Raw genomic sequence first — 27,706 nt, forward strand, 5'->3', positions numbered from 1 at the left:
TCCATCCTCTCTCTGAAGTCTGGGTGTCATACACTGGATGTCACCACCTGCTTTAGCCATGTGCTCCCTCTCTCTGGCACCCCCCCCCTACTCTGCATCATGCCACTGCCATACACAGACCCATCAGGGGATTTCTCCTTCTGATCTGGCCATTGGCTCATGTGCTTCCTCCCACAGCCTGTGATCAGTGCTGCCATAGGAAGTCACCCCCCCATTCCGCTCCAGCTCTCTGCACTACTCCCGATGTCTCCCTCTGTGTTCCCAGGAGCTGGAACTACAGAGGAGGCATTTGGTCATCAATGCCCACTGGAAACATTGGCCAGTATACATTCACCACAATGTTGATTTCTAACAGAACCCCTGGGGACTTCTCGCGGGACCCTAGGGTTCCGTGGAAAACCATGGCTGAGAAACACTGGCTTACACAATACCTAATATATTCTGATAAATATAATGACTTTTATGGTGACTGTACAACTTGTGAAGAAAAATAAACAAAACACACACAATCAGCTTCCAGGTTTTATTGTCAAAGCTTGATTGAACAAGCTGGAGTTAGAAGCTGATTGGCTACAATTCACAGCTGCATTAGATTATGAGTGCTCCAGTTTTAGTAAATCGCCCCCTACTTTATTATATATATATTTATATATATACGGCAGTGTTCAACACAAAAGAGAACTGGCACGTTTGAAGAAACTGACCTTCATCATAGCCAGAATACGATCATTTTCAGAAGACTCTCGTTTGTATGCCAGTATAGTCGGAGGTCCAACACTAGGCAACATATTCAAATGTTTCTCAAAGCATGTCTTGTACTCAAAACTGAACTGTAGAAAGACAAAAGGTAATTATTTCTGACCAACTAATGTGATACCTAAAAAAAGAGAATAAAAACAATTTACCTCCATGTCACACAGAACGCTAAGGTCACTCAGGTCTTCAGATAATGAAGAGTATAAATCTGAAAACAACACAGGGTATTACTGTTTTCAGTTTATCATCAATTTATTAAGCTCCCCTCTATGGAACACTGGGAAAGAGACTTTAACATCTCTTGAAAACTGCAAGAGTGGCAGGATATAGCTAATAATCTTTCTACGATTTCTATTAACACAGCTCTGCCGGAATCTAATTTGAAACCCTATTGAGATGGTATATTAGGATAGCAAAGATGAGCTCACAGGCTTCTTCCCGTAGTTTCAGAAATTGCAGCCAAGTAGGCACCATGGCTGATATGTAATGGCAGTGCCCTAAGCTAACTAGACTTTGAAATAGAACATTTATTCATATTCACTCAGATGTAAATGTTACAAGAACTACAGATATTGCACTTTCTCAGAAATTGGTAATGAATTCCCTAATAAAACAAACTGTTTGATTTCATATACCGCGTATGATTCTAACCGCTAGGATAGCTATTGAGCAATGCTAGAACTAATCAATAATAAAGTTTGACTATGTTCAACACAATTTAAATTGGACCATGATTATTAGTAAATTAACCTGCACCCTCCACATTAACCAGACTAAGATTGGCAGGACGTGGCAACCATGGATATAATATACTGTATTTATTGGCGTATAACACTCACTTTTTTACCCTGAAAATAGAGGGTAAACTGTGCCTGCGTGTTATACGCAGGGGGCTGTGGAACGTTTTTTTCCTGAAACTTCCCTCTTAAAGTTAGGGTGCGTGTTATACACCTGTGCGTGTTATACGCCGATAAATACGGTATGTCGGCAGTTGAGTGAGGTTTTGGAGGCGGCACCCTTAACTGACTTCAAAATTCTTCTTTCCTTGTTTTTATTCCCTTTATTTTTATTCACTGATTAGGCTCAGATGCTCCCTGTTTTTTTCTACAATGTTCATAATTTTTCTATCCATAGTTCATAAGAGAATTACCCAATACTCGTCTCACCTTCCTCCTCAAGTAGATGAGATAAATATATTGACTGAGGGTTAATAAGTTAATAACAATGGCTTACATAAGGCTAGTCTTTACTACTTTTATCTTTGTCATGAGATAAGACAACTCTTGTCATTGCTTAGATTGCTACAACATCTGCTTGTAAAAGCCATTTTGTATTGATTTTGGTCTTGTTTGGAGTTTGGATACCCTGCTTATGGTATGGTGCCTGTATACTATTTTTCTCTTTGTGTAAATTGCACTATATGTGTTCCTCAAAAAACAGAAAACAAAATATACTGCATGTGTGTGTATATATATATATATATATATATATATATATATATACACACACACACACACATTATATATATTTATATATATATATATATATATACACACATATATATATATATATATATACACACACATATATACACTATATATATATATATATATATATATATATACACATATACATATATATATACATACACACACACACACACATATATATATATATATATATGTATACACACACACACACACTATTCATTGCTTACCTTCTTCCTTGTAAATAAGATCAGGTAGCTTTTCTCCAGTGGGACTAGCACTTTGTGGGGTTCGAGCCTCTGAACATACAGAATTTCCTGCAAATATATTGCCAATGCACAATTAATAATCTACGTAAGCCTTTTTCAAACAGAGTGCCCAGGCACCCTCGGGTGCCCTGATGTCTCTTTAGGGGTGCCTTGGCAAAATGCCTAAAAATTACCCAAAAATTGTATATAAGTCAGAGGGTGGATGAAGCCTGCCATTCAGTTACCAAAGCCACATATTTTCAATGTGAACCATTAGGACCTTCTAGCTGACAACCTCCCATCGACTAATGACATCATCAGTTGATAAGGTGGATGTTAGTCACCTGCATAGCATCCTTGTTTGACCCTATCTTTCCTCTCTCTATCAGCTTTGGGGTCACATTAACCAAATTAGGCCTCGTACACACGACCATTTTCCTCGACAGAATCCATCAAGAAACTTGGTGGGAGAGCTGTTTTACAAAGGAAACCGGTCGTGTGTATGTTTTTCATCACGGAAACTGTTGAGGAACTCGACAAGGAAAAAAAAGAACAAGTTCTCTTTTCCTCGACGGGAGTCTCAATTTCCTCGCCAGGCTGGTTTTCGACGAGAAGCACGATCGTGTGTATACTTAGAAACCCGCGCATGCTCAGAATAAATTATGAGACGGGAGCGCACCTTCGGTAAAAGTATCGTTTGAAATGGAGATAACACATTTTTCACGCTGTAACAGACTGAAAAGTGCAAATCGTCGCTTACCAAACTTTTACATAACACGCAGTAACATGAGATTAGCAAAAGCAGCCCCAAGGGTTGTGCCAGTGGAATCGAACTTCCCCTGCCATTGTATGTGTTGTACGTCACCGCGTTTGAGAACAAGGAGATTTTGTCTTGACAGTATGTACGCAAAGAAAGCTTGTCGAGTTCCTCCACAAGCCTGTCAAGGAACTCGTCGAGGAAAACGATGTGTCTTTTTCCGACGAGTTCCTCGGTCGTATGTACGAGGCCGCATGGAGAAAAACTGAGTGAGAAGAGAAACATTGGAATACTAGACAGTACCAGTTTAAAAAAATGTATATGCTTTGGAAGAATATATCATTTCTAACACTGGGTGTCCTACATGTGTGGATATTGCTGCATTTATTAGAATTGTTTTTACATTTTAGAATGGGGTGCCTCAAGACTGTCCATAATTTTGGAGGGTTCCTCAAGACTGTCCATAATTGTAAAGGGTGCCTTGAGTGAAAAAAAAAAAAGGTTGAGAAACACTGCTCTATGTGGCCTAAAGCATGCACAAAGTGAAAATTTGTAGATACAGGCCATATGTCAATGTCAAATCAGAAACGGAAAAAAAAAAAAAAAACACATACGTTTGTTAAGGTTGTGCTCATTTAACCAGCTTGTTTCAGTTTGAAGAGAGACCGAGATTCCCAAAGATGGATCCATGCTCCCTGTCCTAAGTTCAGACAAAATATACACTAAATGAGAACAACAAAAACTGCAACAACAGCAAAATCTATGACAACATTTATTAGGCTGGGTTCACACTACGGTTTTCCCGTCCGTCAGCCGCATACGATTTCAGTATTGAAAACGTACGGGCCCGGACGGGAAAACGTATAGATAGAGAATGCATTGCAAATCGTATGCACTCAGATGCATCCGGGTGCGTACGATTTGCTGGCAAAACGTTTTTTAAACGTACGCAAAACCGTGTTCAACCACGGTTTTGCGGTCGTTTTTAAAACAGTATGGCAACCGCATACGTTTTCCTTTAACATTAATGTCAATGGAAAACGCACATGTGTGCGGTTCCATACGTTCCCGTCCGTTTCAGCCGCATACGGTTTTTCATATAAATCGTATGCGGCTGACGGACGGGAAAACCGTAGTGTGAACCCAGCCTTAGAAGGTTATGGATAGAACATTAAAGCAACCGTTTCCTTTGGCTTATCTTTACAGAAATATGATGACAATCATGCAGTATTTAGCTTATAAACAATTGACTAGTACATAATCTGTGAATGGAAATTCTAATTCTATTTTAGTCTGTCTTTTTGCCCCTGGGTGCTGCCCTGTTGCCTGTCACACAGCATTGAGAAGGTAAAAACAAAGGGGTTGATTTACTAAAGACAAATTGGCTGTTCACTTTCTAAGGGAAGTTGCGCTTTGCAAGGGAATTTGCTAATTCAGTTAGTGAATGAGGTGAAGCTCTGCTAACTTCCATCATTCAATCAATCAATGTGCTGTTTTTTTTTTTTTTTTATAAATGTTTTCTTTACACATGAAAATCCCTTGCAAGAGTCAACTTTCCTTGAAAACTGAACAGTCTACTTTCCTTCAGTAAATCAAGTCTAAACTGTCAAAAACAGATCACACCCTGCACATGTCCGTTTCCAGGCAGAGTGGTTAGAGATAAAGATGAGGAATTAGTTGTTGACTTTTGACAAAAAGTCTAAACTTGCATATCACTAAGAGAATTGTCTAGTCTCCTAAAGGTGGCCATAGATGGACTAAAACTTCAATCCATGGGGAAGAAAAGAGGAGAGACGTTTTAGGCCCCCCCTTTCCTCATGGGATCGCGGCATCAGCAGTAGAATAATAGTTAAGGGTATGTCATAGGATTTAGCTAGGATTGGTTGAGATAAGTCAGGTGACAATAAGGGCTATAGAGGTCAGTGGGTTACTTAAGGTCAGGTAGCGGTGAAGGTTCTGGAAGGTTAGCAACTTAGTTACGGATTGGTCATTTAAGGTCAGGTGCTCTAGAGGGTTCTGTAAGGTTGAAAGGTCAAACAGGGATTGGTTAATAAGGTCAGATGACCTTATAGGAATACTCTAGAAGGCTGTTCTGGCCTATTTAAGGGATGGTTCCGTTTGGGTCAGTGCAAGGTACCAGAGAGAATACAGCAGGAGAGTTCCCCGCCCTAACCTCCCCCCCCTCATTGTGGCCAATTTATGTGGTGGCCCCCTCTGGTGAATAGCTGGAGGGGAGATTCAAGAAGGGGTTTAATTACAAATGCTGAATCAGCTCAAGTCTCAGTGGCTGAGCTGAGTATGGTTTTTGAGAAAATATTTGATTGAGAGTATGAATTTATGAAATAAAAGTTTGGTGTTATATTAATGGATTTATAAACCAATGAATCAGGCCGTGGCCAATGTTATTCCAAAAAAATAAAATAATAATATATATGGATATATGTGATAGTTAAAATAAATTATTATTGTGAGTATATATTCTTGTTGTGAGAAATAATACCGCTCTAAAAACTGCTGATCCCTTGGCTTTGCTTCCGTCCCACTGAACCAAAAGGTGCTGGCTATGCATAGGTACATTGGATAGAAGAAGATCCTGGACTGCCGCACTCCTTAAAACGATGTCTTTATGTGTACAAATAAAATCCAAAAAACAACCAAAGCAATACAGTCAAAACGTGGTGAACAGCAAGAAAAAGGTGGCTGACATGTTTCACATCCACGTTTTGACTGTATTGCTTTGGTTGTTTTTTGGATTTTATTTGTACAAATAAAGACATCGTTTTAAGGAGTGTGTTAGTCCAGGACCTTCTTCTATCCAATATATATTCTTGTTGTGTGTTTATTTCTCTATGCATGTTTGTGGTTTGCATGATGCCTGCGATCCCATGAGTGGCCACTGACGGTCAATTATTGTTGAATGAAACTGTTGGGGAAAAAAAAACGCTCGGTCAGTGGCTGCAGTTCTTATCTGTATTGTGTGATTTGTGTATTCTGTGACTATAATAGCACAGAGGATTTCCCCATCTACCTCGAATGTGTGCATGGGGGAACCGGTGACGTTTTTTTTTTGGTCAGCCTGTGGTCTAAATGAAAAACAATGGGACTTAGGCTTCACATTATGGGGAATAAAAGAGCATATTAAAAACAGTCGACGGAGTCAACTATGACGGTACCATTTTATTTACATGCAGAATGGAAAGGATCACTTATTACCGTATTACAGAGCCATGGCACAGCTGCCTTCCCTTTTCCATATAGAGTAGACAAGTTGTTGAAAGAAGTGTTTCTGTATTTAGGTCAATATGTAATGATGTAAATTTATTCATCCTAAAGGTTGTTTTTATGCATTAATCTTGTTTTCAATTGCTACTTATTATTTTTTTTCCTAAAACACTGCATGAAGTCTTTAATAGCACATTGCTTGTACATTTCATCTGATTATCATCACAGTTCTAGGATTTACAGCTCAGGCATGACCTGGTCTTTTCTATATGGTCAGCACCAAATAGGGTGGTCTAATTCCAGGAAGTGTTTATTAGAACAATATGTAATTCTTTAACTACATAAACATTTTCATTAGTTTTCATTTGCGGTTGTTAATCTGAAAAATGGTTACTAAGATACATTATTACAGGTATAAAGTTGAACTATACACAAAGCAAACACCATTATTCTAGTTATCTATTATTCATAAACAAAATAAACAAAATTTACCACTTCCTTACCGGGCCATAGTAATATGACGCCGGCAGGAACCCTCCCTCCCTCCGGGTGGACGTCATATGACGTCCTTTCTTCCCGGCCATCTAGGGGGCGCACCGGGCACCCGCGATTGCCTGCGATCATGGCAGGAGTGTGGATCTGTGTGTGTAAACACACAGATCCACCTCCAGTCAGAGGTGAGGAGAGCGATGTGTGTTCCTAGTACAGAGGAACACAGATCGGTCTCCTTCCCTCGTGAGTCCCCTACCACTACAGTTAGAATCACTCAATAGGCAACATATTAACCCCATTCAGTGCCCCCTAGTGTTAACCCCTTCCCTGCCAGTCACATTCACACAGTAATCAGTGCAGTTTTATAGCACTAATCGCTGTATGAATGTGAATGGTCCCAAAAATGTGTCAAAAGTGTCCGATATGTCCGCCGCAATGTCACGGTCACAATAAAAATCGCAGATCGCTGCCATTACTAGTAAAAAAAAAAAATGACATAAATCTATCCCCTATTTTGTAGACGCTATAACTTTTGCGCAAACCAATCAAAATACGCTTATTGCAATTTTTTTTACCAAAAATATGTAGAAGAATACGTATAGGTCTAAACTGAGGAAAAAATCTTTAAAAAAAAATATATATATGATATTTATTAAATCAAAAAGTAAAAACTATTGTGTTTTTTTCAAAATTGTCACTCTTCTTTTGTTTATAGCGCAAAAAAGTAAAAACCGCAGAGGTGATCAATTACCACCAAAGGAAAGCTCTATTTGTGGGGGGAAAAAAACAAAGATTTCATTTGGGTACAATGTTGCATAACCGCGCAATTGTCATTCAAATTGCAACAGCGCTGAAAACTAAAAATTGGTCTGGGCAGGAAGGGGGTGAAAATGCCCTGTATTGAAGTGGTTAAATGTGTTTTTCCATGAAACTGGCATAAGCACCTGAATGTGTCTTGATAATGACCTTCTGTACTCCCCTGCACAGCAACACCCAGACTGGAAGAGGTGGTGCCAATACTTCCAAATGGGCTTTATTATTTGACAGCAAGATTACATAGATATGATCTCATTGTCATGCGCCTACTCCTTTACCATCCAGTCATGGGCTCATGTGTGCTCTGGGTAGGCTGTATTGCTTAACCACTTCAATACAGGGCATTTTCACCCCCTTCCTGTCCAGGCCATTTTTTTTACTAGTAATGGCGGCGATCTGCCAATTTTTATCGTGACTGTGACATTGAGTCGGACATATCGGACACTTTTGACACTATTTTGGGACCATTCACATTTATACAGCGAACAGTGCTATAAATATGCACTGATTATTGTGTAAATGTGACTGGCAGGAAAGGGGTTAACACTAGGGGGCGATTAAGGGGTTAAATGTGTTCCCTAGGGAGTGATTCTAACTGTAGGGGAGGGGACTCAAAAGGGGAGGAGACCGATTGGTGTTCCCCTGTACTGGGAACACATGATCGGTCTCCTCTCCCCTGACAGGATGTTGATCTGTGTGGTTACACACACAGATCCACGTCCCTGCTCTGTTTCAGACAATCGCGGATGCCCGGCGGACATCATGGCCGCAGGGCATGCACATTGGCTCCCGACAAGACGTGGCCGGTGCACGCGCCCTCTAGACAGCCGGGAAGCCGAGGACGTCATATGATGCCTGCCCAGGATGGGAGATCCCTCCTGCGGATGTCATTTGACTATGGGCGGGAAAACAAGTGGTTAAGTAATGTATTGTTTGCAAGGGGTCCACAACTTGGTGGTGCTGTCAGGCAGGAAATATTTCCAATGCTCACATTTGAAGGTGTCCATAAATACTGCCATCACTGACTGATTTGTTCCACTTTACCCTATATTTATATACATCTTTAGGCCTGTTTGATTATACTAAAAAAGGCTTAGCAGTGACAGAGGAAACAGAGGACATTAAAGTGATGCTAAAGCTTTGAGTTTTTTTTTTATTAAATAACAAAAATGTCATACTTACCTCCACTGTGCAGTTAATTTAGCCCCGATCTGTTCTGGGGTCCCACGGCGGCTCTCACGGCTCCTCCCCGCAATAGCTAACCCCCTCTGGGAAGCTCTCTTCCGAGGAAGTTACCTTTGCGGGCGCACTCCCGTGTCATACACTGGGCGTACACAGCCGCAGAGTGTGTGACTCGGCCCCTGCAGCCGCGTCATTGGATTTGATTGACAGCAGCCGGAGCCAATGGCTGCGCTTCTATCAATCTATCCAATCAACGCCGAGACTCCGTGGAGAAGAGGACGCCGGGGACGCGCACAGCAGGAAAATGGGATCAGGTAAGTAAAATGGGGGGGCTGGGGGGCCCATGTTTGCATAGGATGCATTAAGGTGAAAAAACACAAACCTTTACAACCCCTTTAAGACATTACAGTCTTTCAATTTGTAAATGTTTCTTGCTCATTGATTAGTACAGGTGCACACACCCAAATTTTTAACTAAGGAATTTCCTTATAGATGTAATATATTATTATTATACAGGATGTATGCAGTGTTTTACAATATAAAAGGGAGACAGTACAGTTATAATACAATAAAATACAAGAGGGTTAAGAGGGTCCTGCTCATAAGATATTATATAGATATATAGTACCGCTAGTAACCACTTTACACAATAAAGTGGGGTCGTCTCTTTTTTAATGAATTATAATAATATCGGTATCAGAGCTGATACTGAGCATATGCATGAGTACTTGTACTTGTGCAAATACTCCAATGCTTGACTCGATACTTGGGTAGCCTCGTAGATGATCGGTGTGGAGGTTGGGGCAGTTACAAGCAGCGATCTCCCTGTATAGCTTTTCTGACAGCGACTTCTCCTCCTTTCTCTCCCACGGCTGTCAGGGAGATCGGTGCTTGTAACTGCCCCAGGTCCCCCTCTGAGTCCTGGTCCATTTCATCCTCCGGGTCCCCCTCTGTGTCCTACTCTGGGTCCCGCTGCGTCCTCCCTGGCACTCTGTGTCTTCTTCCATGTCCTGATCCCTTTTGTCCTTCCCGGCTCTCTGTGTCCTCCTCCATGTCCCAGATCTTTCAGGATGGAGAGCAGAAGAAGGAGCAGGTAAATCTGTCATTTACCAGCTCCTTCCTTTTCCGAATGCACAGAGTCAGTGATTACTGACTCTGTCCATTCATAACTGAGCATCGTAAACTGTGTTTACGATGCTTCCGTTTATGAATGGAGAGGAGTCGCTGTCTCCTCTCCATTCATCTCCAGTGCAGCTGAGGCTGCAGAGAAAGGGACTGGGTAATATCTGTCCTCTGTCCCTTTTCCTGTCTCTAATGGGAGATTTCAGGGGTCAGTTTAAACCCCCCCCCCTCCAACAGGGCTGATTAAAAATAATAATAATAATAAATTGTAATAAATATTTCAAAGTTAAATTGTATGATAAAAAAAAAGACTCTTTCAAACCCCCCCCCCCCCCAAAAAAAAAAAAAGCGTTTAAAATTGTAAAAAATCTAAAAGAAAAATATTGTAAAAAATCTAATTGTAAAAAAATTTAACAAAAGTCAAAAACGAGTCAAAGTCAAAGCCTCACCAGTGCCGCATATTAGTACCACTGTCACATGACCTTAAAAAAAGTATCAGTAATCGATATCGGAGAGTCCTTGAAATAAAATGTATCGGTACGTGTAGTCGATCTTAAAAAAGTGGTATCGGTGCAACTCTAGCTATGATTAAATGTGTAACATTAAACTCCCGGCAATAGATATTGACAGGTTATGCAAAAAATCAAGTCACAATGTCACAACTACATGTCAAACAAAAGAAGAAAAACAAGGTAGATGCAATAACAATATGGCTTATTAAAGTAAAAAAAATGTACCTATGTATTTAACAAGTTTCCCAAAACAGTTACATTCAAGCAGGGCCGTCTTTTCCACAGGGCAAATGGGGCAGCTGCCCAGGGCCCTGTCACTGTTGGGGGCCCAAAGCAACCCCCTTTTTTTTAGGGGTCCGGAGGTCCCCAGGGGCCCGGACGCCCCCAGGGCCCCAGATGGCAACCCCCCTTTTTTTATTTATTTTTAAATAAAAAACATATATTTTTTTAATATATATATATTTTTTTTAATTAAAGGGCCAATTTTTTTTTTTAGGTCTGGGGGTCCCCAGGGGCCCGTAGTTCCCCAGGGCCCCGGATGACAACCCCCCTTTTTTATAATTTTTTTTTTATATATTTCTTTATTTCTTTTATTTTATATATATATATATATATATACATATATATATATATATATATATATATATATATATATATATATATATATATATATATATAATATATTATTATTATTATTAAAGGACCTAGAGGTCCCCAGGGCCCCGGATGGCAACCCCCCTTTTTTTTATATAAAAAAAATTCATATTATTTTATTTATTTTATATACATATATATATATATATATATATATATATATATATATATATATATATATATATATATATATATATATATATATATATATATATATATATTTATTATTAAAGGGCTCAGAGGTCCCCAGGGCCCCATGTGGAAAACACCCTTTTTTATTTTTTTTATAAATGTTTATTTTTTTTTTTGTTTATATATTTTTTATATTTTTATTTTTTTTATTAAAGGGCCCGGAGGTCCCCATGGTCCTGGATGGCAACCCCCCCTTTTTTTTATAAATGTTTCTTTTTTATATATATATTTTTTAATTTTTTATTAAAGGGCCCAGAGGTCCCGCATGGCAACCCCCTTTTTTTTGTAATTTTATTTTATAAAAACAACTATTAAAGGGCCCAGAGGTCCCCAGGGCCCCAGATGGCAACCCCGTTTTAAAAAAAAAAAAATATATATTTTTTATATATATTTTTTATTTATTTTTTTCTTTTTATTAAAAGGGCCCAGAGGTCCCCAGGGCCCCGGATGGCTATACACCCCTTTTTTTACATATATTTTTCTTTATTTATTTCTTTTTTGTAAAGGGCCCCCCGCTTCTAAATTTGCGGCAGCCCCCCCCCCCCTGCTTCTCAATTTCAGGCGGCAGCACCCCCCCCCGGTTCTCTGCTCCAGAAGGGCCAATGCCTGAGGCTGTGTAAGTGGCCCCATAATTCCTGATGGCGGCCCTGCCGCCCGTTAAGCCCCTGTGCTGCCCACAAATCAGGCTGAAAATCATCAGCGGCACGCAGCCAGTGACAGTACTGCTTCCCTTCCCAGTGTTTTAAAATGTACAGCACCCCTGGCTTCCCTTTAGACGTGCACTTCTCCCTTCCTGCCACTGGGTGCTGCTTGTATATAAAAGTGAATTAGAATGTGATTTTATAACATCCCCAGTTTGCTCTTCCCGAGGCTGACTTCTTCATGTCCTGCTCCTCAAGGTATGTCACTGTTTGCTAATCTATATTGTAAATAGAAGTTTTCTGTAGAGTGTGCCCAAAGTCTTTATAATATTTGATGATGTCTGGTCAGTGTTTTAAAAAGTTCCTCTATTTTACACATGGCATGGCATGGGGTCACAGCACCGTTTGTCCATTCTGCTTTAGCACCATGGAACCCCATGCCATGCCATGTGTAAAATAGAGGAACTCTTTAAATCACCGACCAGACCTGCAGTCCAGGCTGAGTAAGGCCTCAGAGCACATGGCATTACTGTCTGTATTTAACTGCTTGATGGGCTTATTTTGGGCCTGGCTGGTTTACATGTATGTGTTTTGGCAGCCCACATTTGCGCAGGCACAGCAGCCCATTCATTTGAATGGGCCGCCATGCCTGCGTTTCCTGCAAAGAAAAGCGCATGCCTCATGTAATAGGCTGCGCACACGGCACGCCTATGCCCATCAAGCACTGAAATACAGCACTGTCTGTCCATTATGCTGTCTGCTGTGACTTATCTGCAGTTCCCGCACTGTCAAACTTCCTGCTTTTTTAGACGTTTAGGTCACGCTTTTAAAAACACAGCGCGTTTGTGTGTGCAAGAACTGCAGGTAAGTAGCATGGTGCAAAAGCAGAATGGATTTCAAGGCAAATGTATTTTTAAAATGCTGAATGCACCTTTTTTCTGCAGGAAACGAAGGCATGGCAGCCCATTCAAATCAATGGGCTGCTGTACCTGCACAAATGAGGACCGCCAAAACATACATGTGAACCAGCCAGGCCCAAAATAAGCTGGAGGGGGGCCCAAAAAAAATGTTTGCCCAAGCCCCAAACCATATTAAAGACGGCCCTGCATTCAAGGCATGCCAGGAATAATTTATATATCACAATTGTTTGTGCTCCCAAATTACTGTCAAGCCAACAAATAGCTGGTGTCATAACTGATCATATGCTCAGCACCATGGTGACTGTGGATCAAACAGAAACTAAGATGGCAGCTTCCTTGGCTGTAAAGCAGGGGTCAAGTCCTGGGGAAAAAAGTGTGGGAACTCCCACCCAAGATCCACTCCCCCACCAAAAAAAAATTATTATACGCTCATATGCATAATTACTAAACCGCATGTTTTTTTTTTCGATCCACTGTACCTTAGTAATCCTTTATGTTACTGGACGCTTCCTGTATATGGATTCATTGGGTAGTGTGCGGGTATTCCGTCACTTCCTCGATGCCGCAATGTCTCCTGGGAGCTTTTGTCATTGTTCCCAGGAGACATTGCGGAGGTCTGCCGTGAGTTATCGCAGGATTTAGAAAGAAGCAAGTTCTTTATAAATCCCGCGATAATTTGCGGCAGACCTCTGCAATGTCTCCTGGGAACAATGACAAAAGCTCCCAGGAGACATTGCGGCATTGAGGAAGTGACGGAATACCTGCACACTACCCGATGAATCCATATACAGGAAGCGGCCAGTAACATAAAGGATTACTAGGGTTTGCATGCCCCTGACAGTGACTCAAGCTGGGCATCGCCGCTTAGTGAAGGATTGGCTCGGGCGGCTCAGCTGCTCTCCGCTGCTCTAGTCCTGCAAAGGGAACTGAGATCCTGCTGTGAAAAAAGTGCAGGAACTCCGTTCCCACACGTTCCCGCAGGACTTGAGCCCTGCTGTAAAGGATAGGAGCAGTTGGTTCCACTTCCATTACAGAAACCTCCTCCAAGTATTCTTTTCACCTCTGATTTTTCGCTCTGCTTTCCGCTTTTGCAGTTACTTCCGTTCAAGTAATCTTCTGTAAAACTACTATTCGTCTACCCCATGTAACGGAGATGAAAAGTGGGAAATGTGTTTGTAGTCCAAATCAGGAGTAAAGTATAGTGATAACCATAATTCCTTCCATAGATACATTGGAGTGAGTAAGTGAAGCCACTTTAGGACAGATAGTGTGCTATTAAATCAGCAAGTCAAAATAAAGGAAAACATCTGAAACAATGCAGCCTACATTCAAGGGCTGGTAAGCTATTATATACAGTGGAACCTCGGATTGAGAGTAGCGCGGTTACGAGCGTTTCATAATCGAGCACCGTATTTTTAAAAATCCTAACTCGGTTTGCGAGTGTTGCCTCGCAAAACGAGCAGGATTCAGGCCAAAGCGGTGTGCAGGACCGTGTTTGGCCTAAGGTGGGAGGCCGGAGCCGAGCAGAGCCGAACAGCGTCAATCGCAGCCGATCTGCGCCGTTTGGAAATGCATGGAAAGGCCAGAGGACAGCTCAGCTGACCTATGCAAACCTTGGAAACGCTCAGGAACTGAGTCTTTGCAAGGTTTTCCGAGATCAGCCGAGGTGTCCTCGGGCCTTTCTGGCCATTTCCGAGGCTCTCTGGCGCCCCCCACCTATGGCCGCATGCAGTATTGCATGCCATTGAAGTCAATGCGGAACAAATATTACTGACTTCAATGGGGAAACTCGCTTTGATATGTGAGTACTTTGGATTACGAGCATTCTCCTGGAATGGATTATGCTTGTAATCTGAGGTTCCACTGTATTACATTTGTGTTCTGTGCATTTTAACTATGTTGATTGAATATTGTAACAAATTGTTGCTAGATAAGCTGACAGACCATGTGGCTTGGAATCACAGATATACAGTATATCTGTTTGTATATAAAATATAGAGGGCATTAGGCGCCTGTAGGTTTATCTGCAGAATCAAGAATCATGTAATTAATAAAGTAAAAGATTCCAGGAAAATACATTTTGTTGTGCTCTTACACATTCTGGTTTGCCTTCTGTTCTGCACTTGGCAATTGTCCTTCTCTTCTTACTGCTTTCATCACTCTAGGAAAAAGAGATGTTCCTAAAAATAGAAAATATAATACATACAATAAAACACAAATAAACTGTATATTGGGTTGAATTCGTATTTGTTTAAAGAAAATTACATGATATTCATATGGATGCTCTACTTCTGACATCTCCTTCTGAAAATGCAAGTTACCCGGCTATATAGTAGATCATTTGGCTTCAACTGTTTTTGAGTCCCTAATCTGAAATAAGTTAAGTTTCTTGTTCTGGGTCAGTGGTTCAGAAAATCCTGAAACCGGAGACATCCAAGCAACTAAAGGAGGTCATCAATAGCAACCACAACATTACTCTCATTAAAGGTTTCCTATATTATTTCGAGACTAACTTTGCCTTTCTGAAGAATATTGTAAGGAAGCAATGAAACCATCTGCTTTGTAAATAGCAGTAATAATTAATGTACCGTTGTTTTTTTTAATGGCTGTACAGCCTTTTAATAAATCTATTACGTTTGGCAAAAAAATATTAAGATTTAGCTTGTTACCATGAGGGAAACACAAGAACAGATGTCAGTGTTTCTCTGTACTCTCTATGGCATGTTTGCATAGGCACAGTATGTCTTTGCTTCACCCATGGGTAGTAACCACTTCAATACAGGGCACTTTCACCCCCTTTCTGCCCAGACCAATTTTCAGCTTTCAGCGCTGTCGCACTTTGAATGACACTGTACCCATTTTTGCGCTATAGACAAAAAGAGTGTAAATTAAAAAAAAAAAACACTGGCCCGGATTCACAAAGCACTTACGCCGACGTATCTCGAGATACGTCGTGTAAGTGTAAATATGCGCCGTCGTATCTACGCGCCGGACTCTGAAACCAAAATACGCCTGAAAATAGGTTTCATCCGACCGACGTAACTTTCCTATGCCGTCGTATGGTGGGCGCATATTTACGCTGGACGTAAGTGGCGCTCCCATTGATTTCCTATTCAAATATGGAAATGAGGGAGAAACGTCGATTCACGAACGTACTTGCGCCGGGCGCATAATATACGCGGTTTACGTAAGTTAAGTCCGACGTTAAGTTATTCCCCATATATGAAGCGCAACTCATGCAAACGTATGGACCAGGGAACACAGCCTGTCGTATTTTACGTTGTTTACGTCGTTTACGTAGTACGTGAATAGGGCTGGGCGTAGGTTACGTTCACACCGTAGGCAGTGATTCGACGTATCTTAGGGAGTAGTTTTGAGGTGATTCTGAGCATGCGCACTGGGATACGTCCACGGGAAGGCGCATGCGCTGTTCGTTTTAAGCAATTGTCTGACACTCGGCCCATCACTTGCATGGGGTCACACCTCATTTGCAATGCTCACGCACACTTCCACTTACAACGACTTACGCTTTCAAAACCCATCGTAGATTTGGGAGCAAGTGCTTGGTGAATACTGTGCTTGCCTCTCTGCGCTGCGTCGGCGTAGCGTATATTCGATACGCTACGCCGGCATAAATATGCGCCGATGTATGTGAATCTGGGCCAATATTTTGAACTGTGAATTCCCTCAGTTTAGGCCGATATGCATTCTTCTACATATTTTTGGTAAAAAAAAAAAAAACATAATATATTGATTGATTTGCGCAAAATTTTTAGCGCCTACAAAATAAGTTATTGATTTATGGCATTTTTAATATCATTTTTTTCTAGTAATGGAAGTGATCTGCGATTTTTATTGTGACTGCGACATTGTTGGCGGACATATCGGATACTTTTTTGAAACCATTGACATTTATACAGCAATCGGTGCTATAAATAGCCACTGATTACTGTATAAATGTCTAGGGGCGATCAAGGGGTTAACTGTGTTCCCTAGGTGTGTTCTAACTGCAGGGAGGATGGGATTTACTAGGGGAGGAGACCGATCGGTGTTCCAGTATACTAGGAACACACGATCTGTCTACTCTCCCTTGACAGGACGCACACAGATCCACATTCCTGCTCTGTCACGAGCGATCGTGGGTGCCCCTATGCCAGCGGAAAGCTAAGGACATCATATGATGCCCGCCCAGGATGGGAGAGCCACCTTGCGGACGTCATATGGGCGGGATGGGAAGTGGTTAAAGTGTTACTAAGCCTGAAAACATATTTTTTTTACCTTAAAGCGGATTTCCACCCAAAAGTTGAACCTCCGCTTATTTGCTTCATCCCCCCTCTCCGGGGACACATTTGGCACCTTTCCAGGGGGAGGAGGCACAGCAGTGCAGTCCTTCAGAAGTTCAGCCTCTCTTTTCCTTCCTTCACTACGGGCCAAATAGAAAACGCAGTGCACTTCGCGCATGCACAGTAGAAAAACCAGCTGTGAAGCTGAAAGGCTTTGCGGTCGGTTTCCCTTAGTGGAGATGGCAGTGGCAGCACCCGACAGCCAATCCGAAAATCGGCTGGGGTGCTGACATCGCAGGCTCCCTGGACAAGTAAGTGTCCATGTATTAAAAGTCAGCAGCTACAGGCATACCTCCCAACATTTTGAGATGGGAATGAGGGACACCTACTGGCAAATGTATGTAGGAATATGACACGCCCCCTGCCACACCCCCATAAAGGAGAATTAATTAAAAAAAGGTTAATTAAATCCACAAGTGCTTTTTTTTTACCACTACTATTCCTTTATACTGGCTTTAAAAATTTACAAATGCAGCAATTTAGAAATTAGATGAATGGTTTAGCACTAGATGATGAGCCGAACACCCCTCCCCCCGTTCGGTTCGCACCAGAACCTTCGAACGGACCGACCGTTCACGAAAAAATTTAGAACCCCATTGACGTCTATGGGACTCAAACGTTCGAATTCAAAAGTGCTAATTTTAAAGCCTAATATGCAAGTTATTGTCAGAAAATGGGTTTGAGAACCCGGGTCTTGCCCCAGGGAACATGTATCAGTGGAAGAAAGAGTTTTAAAAACTGTATTTTTTTTTTCTTAGGCACTGGTGCTGGTGCCACAACACTACAACCCCTCACAGATACTGTAGTTGGAGCGCAGGAATGAGCCCACTGCAAAGTATTGCATCAACAATTGTAATTACACATCCCTGTTAAACAGTGGCAGAAAAATTTAGCCTTTCATCTTCTGCTCCCTCTGCGCCGGCAAGATAAGATCTGCAACCTTATTCTTGTAATGTGGATCAAGGAGAGTTGCCAGCCAGTAATGATTCCTCTCCTTGATAGAACGAATACGAAGATCCTTCCGCAGGCTTTGCAGGATCAGGGAGGCCATACAACGTAGGTTTGCTGAGGCATTCGGTGCGGAGTCCTCTGGGTTGCTGAGGACGACAGGATCCGCAGCCACCTCATCCCAGCCACGTACATGTCCATGGGTTCCTTGGGACTGTAATTGATCCCTTGAAGACTGCTGCTGATGCTGAGTGCTAGGCTCCACCTCCATGCTGATACAATCCTCCTCCTCCTCCTTGTCCCCTTCCTGTGTGATAGGCGGGCAAGCAGGAACACTGTCTGGATAAAGGGGGCCTTGAGAGGTAAGGAAGTCCTCCTCTTCCTGCCTCTGTTCTGCCTCAAGGGCCCTGTCCATTATTCCACGCAGCTTGTGTTCCAACACTGCTCACCATCCTCGTGGCCTCCTCAAATGGTGACAGGACAGTGCATGCATCCCTGATCATGGCCCACTGGCGTGGGGAAAAAACCAAGCTCCCCTGACCCAGTTCTGCTGCCATATTGGCACAGATACTCATTGATGGCCCTCTGCTGCATGTGCAGCCGCTGCAGCATGGCCAACGTAGAGTTCCACCTGGTGGGCATGTCACAGATTAGGTGGTTCTTGGGCAGGTTGTATTCCCTTTGGAGGTCTACCAGCCGAGCACTGGCATTATATGACCGTTGGAAATGCACACAGACTTTCCAGGACATCCCATAAGCCCGGGTACCTGCCCAAGAACCGCTGCACTACCAAATTAAGGACATGAGCAAAACAGGGCACATGGGTCAGTTGTCCCTGTCGCAGGGCGGAGAGGAGGTTGGTGCCATTGTCGCTAACCACCATTCCTGGCTTAAGCTGGCATGGCGTCAACCACCTCTGAGCCTGCCTCTGCAGAGCTGACAGAACCTCTGCCCCAGGGGAGTTCACGGATGAGGACGTGACGTGAGCGAGGAGGGGAGGTGCCGGATTGCTCCATGCCTGCTCCCGGCGTGTGCTGTGCTGAGCCTCCGACGGAACCATCAGCGGCCTGGCGGAAGACAGCGTGAGAGGCTGTTAGTACGTCGGAACGCGCAGGAGACTCTACAGCCCCGCTCCCGCTCCCGACCTGACGAAATGCCCTCTCGGTAACCAGAGGAATACATTGTAAGGCTCTGGATGAACGAGAGGAGCACCGCAGCAGAGCGTCAGCGGGGATCCCCTACAGGTGTTCCCCCGAGAAGCCTAGTACGGCTCAACGACTGCCGGAGAGAGGACCAAAGGGAATGGTGAGACGCTCGTAAGAGCCGAGTCGGGTCGGGCTGCGGCCCCCCTCTTTTTTTCCCCGGACCCATCCATCCCGGACCCGGATATGTATCGAGTCAGGTGAGGGTGTTGTCTCTTTCCTCGTAAGGTACATAGACAGGACTGACCACAGAATCCATCTGGCAAGAAATGTTTAAACAGCAGTGCTCAAAGTCCCTTTACTTATGAATATTTTTACTCGATCTGTGATGGGGGCACGAGTAATACTTGGTCAAACTGCGGGGTCTGAGCTATAGGGACCAGTATAGCGGACTATCGGTCTAATTTTCTCACTCCTTACACTGGCCATTGAACGCCAATCTGATCAAGTGGTCCCAGTGGTATGCTCCATCTACAATCTCTTTACATTTGTATTGCCTACTATTCACTGCCGTCTCAGGCTTAAAAGGAGGTCTCGATAGGCATGATGTATGGAAGAGTAGAAGGGCCCATCTCCCTCTACGCAGCTCTTTGACTCATGACCTAAGGTATATTTAAAAAAAAAAAAAAAAAATCCGTGAAATAAGCGGGACTTGCTACACAGGGACCTGTAAATCGGACCGCACGACTTCATTTTCTTACTTTATTTTTTGCCCCCGACCCTTCGTTGACCTTATGGAGCAAGATAACTGTGAACTATTGTAAACCCCCCCGGGATTGCCCTGGAACGGCTTACAGAGCTGACACTGACACCACAAGTAGACTTTACTCTGCGCTCTGTGTCCCTTTTCTCCCCGTTTCTAGGGGGGGAGACGGTGAATAGAGAGAAACGGGCTATATGACTACAGTGGGCCAGAGAGGTGGAGGTGTCCCCACCCCAACCCGCAGCGGGGGTCACATACCCTAAACAGAGGCTTGTATATAGGCTTCTCTCTGGGTATGTGAGGCAGGGTAGCTCCACGGCCTGGCTACCAGTCGGGGGAAGGAGGAGAGGGGGAAGGGAAAGGGAGAAGATATACGGGTCAGACCGGTCGCGAAAAGTGCTCTCGCCTGTCGCTCAGCCCTTTGCCTCCTTATCTCAGCTCCATTGCCAAACTGGGGAAGAGAATCAGACCCTCCAACAAAATGAATAGATCGACGAGAGGGGGTACTACAAAACCAACCAAGAAGAATTCAGGGAATAGTTCCATTCAACAATATATGACTCAAGAAGGCAGCCTCAAAAGCCCTGGTCTCGCAAAAAAAAATGAAAAAAAGAAGACAGATACAAAAAAGGGTGCAGGAACAGGTAGTGTGGAGAGTTCCCGAGGTGAAACGACACTAGAAAGCGAGCAAGAGCAATATAATGCAGAGGAGCTAGCCCAAGATGCATATTCCCCTACAAAGGCAGAGATGAATGCAATGTTGTTGAGGATGGAAATTGTCATGGAAAATATCATTAAGACAGAAATTAATAAGGTGAGATCAGATCTTGGAGGGCTCTGTGACAGAGTGGTAGAGACGGAAAGGAGAATAGAGGAGCAGGACCAGGAGATAAACTCCTTGAAAAAGCAAGTACAGGCCCTGACTGAAAACCAGAGAACGGCGGCATATAGGATTGAGGACCAGGAGAATCGTAATCGGCGACAGAATCTTAGAATTAGAGGGGTGGTAGAAGAAAAAGATGAAGATCTCAGAGATACCATGAACACAATTTTTAACCCCCTGTTAGAGAGATCAGTAGAATCTAAGCCCCTTAAGATCGAGAGAGTGCACCGAGTGGGGAATCCCCAACAGATAGAAAGATACGGCCCAAGGGACGTGATCGTACGATTCAGGAATTATGTCGATAAAGCAGAAATCTGGGGAAGTCTTAGGGGAAAACCCCCCCTGAGATATAGAGACACTGAGTTACAAATATTCTCCGACCTGTCGAAAGAAACGTTGGCAAGGAGAAGACACTTGAAACCCCTTTTGGAGCTTATGCGGGCACAAAATATTAAGTACCATTGGGGCTTCCCGGCATGCCTTGTAGGCATTAAGGGGGGTAAAACAGCACGATTAAGGTACCCAGAGGATCTGAATGATTTCTGCTCTAAAATGGACTTAACAATACCTGAACTTCCTGATTGGCTTGATTAGTTGGGCTCTGCTGGATCCGGGTTCGTGGGTCGGGGTGGGGGGGGGTGGGGGGAGGCAGGGGAGCGCCCCGAGTACCACCATAGATGAGGAGCCAAGGATGAGGGCGAGGAGTCTTCTTCCAGCGGCTCCCAGGCCAAGTCTTGGCCAGGGTGGGAGAGGGAGGGATGAGGGGTGGGGGGGTTGGGGGGGGGGGAGGAGGAGGGGAACTTGGGGGGGGGGGGGGGGGGGTACGGGAGGAGGACCATCCGAACGACTCCACAGGAATTCTCTGTAAACTCTTAAAAAAAAAAAAATGACAGACATTAAGTTCTTGTCATATAATGTCAAAGGATTAAACTCCCATATCAAGAGACATAAAATTCTTGGTGAATTATCGCAGTACCAAACAGATATTGCCTATCTACAAGAGACCCACATTACCTTGGAGTCTAATATAAAGCTGTACTCACCTGACTACCCGGTATGGTACTATGGGGATACAATCTCATCGAGATCTCGTGGGGTCGCCATTGGATTTGCTAGAAGAGTCAGATTCACATTGGTGGACAGACAGAGTGACCCTGAGGGGAGATATATTTTCCTGAAAATTAAACTAGGAGGGGAAAACTATACCCTGGCAAATGTATATGCCCCCAATGCGAACTCGGTTAAATACATTAGTAAAATCCTCAGAAAGTTAAAAGATTTTGAAGAAGGTCATGTAGTATTGATGGGTGACTTTAACTTCTGCATGAGCCCGAGCCTCGATAGTACGTCCCATGTTCAGGGGACCGAGAGCGAGCATCTAAAGCGACTGAAAAAACAAATGATACAAAACCAAATGGTAGATGTCTGGCGAATTTTCAACCCCAAAACACGGGACTATACGTTCTTCTCCCCTGTACATGGGACGTACTCGAGGATCGACTACATCCTCGTAGATCATAGACTTCTAGGAAGGGTGGTCGAAACAAGATGTGAGATCATGACGTTATCAGACCACGCCCCTATAACCATAAAAATAAGTACATCCATACAAAAAACTTCTCCACCTGAATGGAGACTGGATGAAAGTCTGTTGGAAGATGAGGAGATAGTCGAGAGAGTAAAGAAAGAATTGGAATTATATTTTCAGGAGAATGATAAGGAGGGTATCTCAAGAGCTTCCCTGTGGGAAGCCCACAAAGCTTATATAAGAGGGATCTTCATTGTAGAAGGGGCAAAGAAAAATAAAATAAGAATGAGTAAACTAAAAACATTAAAGGAAGAGATATATAAGTTGGAACAGGAACATAAAATACAGGGCCAAAAGAGGGAAACACTCCATAAGTTAACTATAATAAGAGACGAGTATAGAGCCTTTGCTGGGCAAGAAACTAAGAATTATATAGACAGGACTGAGAGAGAAAGATATGTCTGGGGAAATAAACCTAGTAAAAACTTGGCCAGAATGATAAGAAAAAAGAAATCCAGGAATTTTATCGAAAAAATTAGGAGCAGGAACGGGGACCTAGTATATGAGACAAATAAAATAGCAGAATCCTTCAGAAGTTATTATGATGAACTGTACGGCGTGCAACAAAAGGTTAGGGACCCAGGAGAAAAAAAGGATAAGATCAGAAAAATATTACAGCTAGCCAACCTACCAAAGATAGAAGAGTTCGAGATAGAAAGAATGGAGGAATGTATAACTGAACAGGAAATAAGCGAGGTTTTAAAAAATTCTCCTAAAGGGAAAAGTCCCGGACCAGACGGTTTTACGTCTACCTACATACAAAAGTTCAGTACCATCCTAGTCCCTAGATTATGTCAATACTATAATGGACTGGGGTTAGACTACGAGATGAGTAGAGAGGCATTAACAGCTACGATTACTGTTATTAAGAAAGAGGGTAAGGACAATACGATTTGCTCAGGTTTCCGACCTATCTCACTCCTAAATGCAGATACTAAACTGTATGCCAAAATTCTGGCCGAACGAATGAAAGGTGTGATGACAACTATTGTTCACCCTGACCAGGTTGGCTTTATACCCGGGAGGGAGGGAAAGGACAATGGGGTTAGGGCACTCCTTCTCCTGGAGCAGATTAAAGAAAGAGGGACCCCTGGTCTATTCCTGTCGGTAGACGCCGAAAAAGCGTTCGACAGGGTAGACTGGGGGTTCCTGATACAAACATTAGAATCCATAGGAATAGGCCCAAGGATGATCAAATGGATTAAAACGCTTTACTCCCATCCATGCGCAAGGATTAAGATCAATGGATCTTTATCTGCATCCTTTGAGATGAGAAATGGAACCAGGCAGGGCTGCCCCCTGTCCCCCCTTCTTTTTGTCCTTTCTTTGGAACCCCTGCTGGCAATGGTCCGACAAAATCCAGAACTATATGGAGTAGAGGTAGGAGAAGAGGAGCACAAACTGTCCGCCTTTGCAGATGATATCTTATTCTTTATTAGCAGCCCAAGAGTTACTCTCCCGAAATTAATAGCTACTTTATAACAATATGGTGAGGTATCAAACTTTAAAATGAATACAGAAAAGACGGAGATCTTGAACATTAACATCCATAAAGAGGAAGAACAATACCTGCGGAAGAAATATAATTTCACATGGCGAAGAGAGATAAAATACCTAGGCATAAAACTGGCTAATACATGCAATAAAATATATAGAATAAATTTTATCCCCCTGCTTAACGAAATAAAAAGAGAAATTAGAAATATATACAATAGACCAATCTCGTGGTTTGGGAGGATAAATGTAGTAAAAATGGTCCTCATCCCTAAAATAATATATAAATTTCAAATGGTCCCAATTTACCTGCCACCGTCATACATTAAAATAATTAACTCCCTCATAATGAACTACATTTGGAATAATAAAAAACACAGGGTGGCTGCCCAAATTTTAAAACGGGCCAAGAATAAGGGTGGATTAGCTGTACCCGACATTAGATTGTATTATTACGCCTCGGTTCTGTCACGGGTCATAGAATGGGCTAAAGAGTCACAGGATAAAAGATGGATAGGGATTGAATGCACATTAGCGAGGGCACAGTTAGGGAGATTAATCTGGAACCCACCACAATACAGATCTTTACACACGTCAGCACATACAATCACACACAATGCATTGAGGATCTGGGATAGATTACACAAACAACTAAAAACAGAATTTAACTCACCCCTTATAGATTTAAAAGAAAACGAATATTTTACACCAGGGATAAAAGAGGTAGGTGGAAATTGGATTAAAAATAGAACACAGTTAAAAGATATAACACGAGAGGGTAAAATTATGACACTTCACGACATTAAAGTTAGGACGGAAATCAGGGCGCTCGACGAGTGGAGATACTTGCAGTTGGTGTCATTCGTCAAGCGCCTCCCACACCCTTTGCGGTCACGAGAGGAGTACACTATATTGGAACAATTGTGTAGTACCAAAAGCTCAAAAGGAAACATATCTAAAATCTATAAATATCTGCAGAAAACGGAACAGTCGGATACGCTAAAATACATCCAAAATTGGGAAAGAGATTTGGGCGTCCCAAGGGGGAAAACAACTATAGGAAGAATCCTTAATTTGACGCACACCTCGGCGGTTGATGTAAGAACCGCCGAGATGAACTTCAAATGTCTGACGAGGTGGTACGCCACCCCAGACAAAATTGCTAAATATAGAGTAGGAGAGTCAGAGCATTGCTGGAGAGGTTGTGCGGCGAGAGGAACGATGGCCCAACTTTGGTGGGACTGCCCAAAAATTAAAACATATTGGAAAAAAATTCGGGCCCTGATAAAAGTAATAACTAAAAAAGAAGTAGAAGACAACCCATGGGTAGTTCTCTTTCATGGGGGGGAGGAGCCAGTAAAAGAATATAAGGGTACACTGACCCCGCATTTGCTGAATGCAGCGAAACGATTGATTCCCCTAAAATGGAGAGACATGGAAAGTCCGCAAATCTGGGAGTGGATCGATTCCGTCGAGGATACTTATAGGAGGGAGAAATTAAAATACGGTGATGATATGAACAAGGTAGGGGAAAAGGATATGTGGGCATCTTGGTCCGAATTTAAAAAATCTTGGAGTTTTGCAGAAAACCTAAGAGTGGAATAGGAACGCAGTTGCAATTAAGGGAAGGAATTCACCAGTGGAGTCGTGGGATGGTCAAGGTGGGGGGTAGGTTTGGGGGGAGGGGGGGAGATCTGAAGGGGAGGGAGGGGAAGGGGCTATGTTTTTTTTTTTTTTGTCACGTGGACAACACTTCTTTTTCTTTTTTTTGTTGTTGAAATCGGTACTTCCTACATATGATTCAACACCCTCTAAGAAGGAAGGAAAAAAAAAGGAAGAAAAAAAAGGAAAAAAGAGGAAAAGAAGGAAAAAAAAAAAAAGGGGAAGGAAAAAAAAAAAAAAAGAGGAAAAAAAAAAAAAAAAGGGGGAACGGATTATATAAACAAAATAATAAGTATAAAAGTATGTATAAGTAATATACCACAAATGATGCTAATCCAGATGTAGAGGCGGAATTATGAATAAAATCATGAACAGGCCTCTCGCTGTGGTGAAGTCTGAAGTGGCAAAAAAAAAAAAAAAAAAAAAGAGAACCTCTGCCCCAGTGTGGCTCCTGTCCCCCAAGCACACCAGCTCAAGCACCACATGGCATCTCTTTGCCTGTGTACCTGCGTAGCCCCTTGAACACCTACGGAGCACTGCTGGTTACGAGGACACATCAGCACAGGAAGAGGCCACAGAGGAAGAAGAGGAGAGGGTGGAGGAGAGAGGTGTGTCACAACCAGTAGTAGCATTTTGGAGGCGTGGTGGCGGAACAACCTCCAACACTACTGTACCTTGTCCTGCGTCCTTCCCAGCTGCCAGCAGAGTCACCCAATGCGCAGTGAAAGATAGGTAACGTCCCTGTCCATGCCTGCTGGACCATGAGTCAGCGGTAATATGCACCTTACCACTGACCGCCCTGTCCAGCAAGGCATGGAAATTGGCTTCCACATGGTGGTAGAGAGCCGGAATCGCCTTCCATGAGAAAAAGTGGCGTTTGGGAACTTGCCACTGAGGTACCGCACATTCCACAAACTCACGGAAGGGGGCAGAATCTACCAACTGAAAAGGCAGCAGTTGAAGTGCTAGCAATTTCGCTAAGCTAGCATTCAACCGCTGGGCATGTGGATGGCTGGGAGAGAACTTCTTTCAGTGCTGCAGCAGCTGGGGCAGGGAATTTTGCCTGGTACAATCTGCCATCGGTGGACCGATAGTAGATTGCCCACATGTACTAGGCTGTGACACACCTAATTCTACACCTTCAGTCCTATCAGGGCAGGCTTCAGAGAGGACTGGGGTTATAGTGGAGTTGGAGATCCCAGCTGATGAGGGGCAATGGGAGGTCCGCTTTGTTCTTTGGTGTGGGTCTTTGAGGTACGCTTGCCAACTAACTGCATGGCAGGTCGACATATGTCTGGTCAAGCATGTGGTGCCCAAGCGGGTGATGTTTTGGCCATGCGAGATACGCTTGAGACATATGTTGCAAATAGCAGTGGTGCGATCTGATGCACTTGTCTCAAAAAAGGCCCACACCAAAGAACTTTTGGAATAACGCTGATTCACAGGAGTGCGATGCAGTCAGTGTGCTGCCCTTAAGCTGGCCCCTGGAGGGCATCCTGCCTCGTTGGAGATGTGCCTGTGCCTCCTCCTCCTCCTCTCTCCTATCAGGCACCCATGTAGAGTCAGTGACCTCATCATCCCCTCCCTCCTCATCACTGTAGAAAACCTGGCAGTATGCTGCAGCTGGGGGAACATGACTGCCAGATTGCTGTCCTTCTTGGGCACCCCCTCTCTCTGGGCTCACGTTACTGTCTTCCTCTAGCTGTGTACCATCATCGGAGCCTTCAAAACGCTGCGCATCCTCATGCAGCATGTACCCAACACTGTGGTCAAACAGTTCGGGGGACTCCTCAGGAGGACATGGTGGGGCTAGGGAAGGAGTGACTGATGCCATTGAGCAGAGGAAAGAGGACGCCTTGGCAGCTGCTTTGCCAGACAAAGT

General features: G+C 43.3%; 1 protein-coding gene across 2 annotated transcripts in view; it reads right to left on the bottom strand.

Moving 5' to 3' along the window:
- The window catches only part of ERICH6 (glutamate rich 6), a 108,684-nt gene that overhangs the window by 73,857 nt on the left and 7,121 nt on the right, over positions 1-27,706 (bottom strand). The window contains exons 2-6 of one of the 2 annotated variants that reach the window (XM_040349158.1): positions 15,097-15,181; positions 3,863-3,948; positions 2,474-2,560; positions 906-964; positions 705-830 (exon numbers count right to left, since the gene is read on the bottom strand). In XM_040349158.1, the coding sequence (XP_040205092.1) occupies positions 705-830; positions 906-964; positions 2,474-2,560; positions 3,863-3,948; positions 15,097-15,181 (443 nt within the window). Of the gene's footprint in view, positions 1-704; positions 831-905; positions 965-2,473; positions 2,561-3,862; positions 3,949-15,096; positions 15,182-27,706 lie in introns of those variants that run through there. The other variant, XM_040349159.1, reaches the window with a different exon arrangement.

This window comes from Rana temporaria, chromosome 4, assembly GCF_905171775.1.
Source record: "Rana temporaria chromosome 4, aRanTem1.1, whole genome shotgun sequence".
In the NCBI taxonomy this organism is placed as follows: Eukaryota; Metazoa; Chordata; class Amphibia; order Anura; family Ranidae; genus Rana; species Rana temporaria.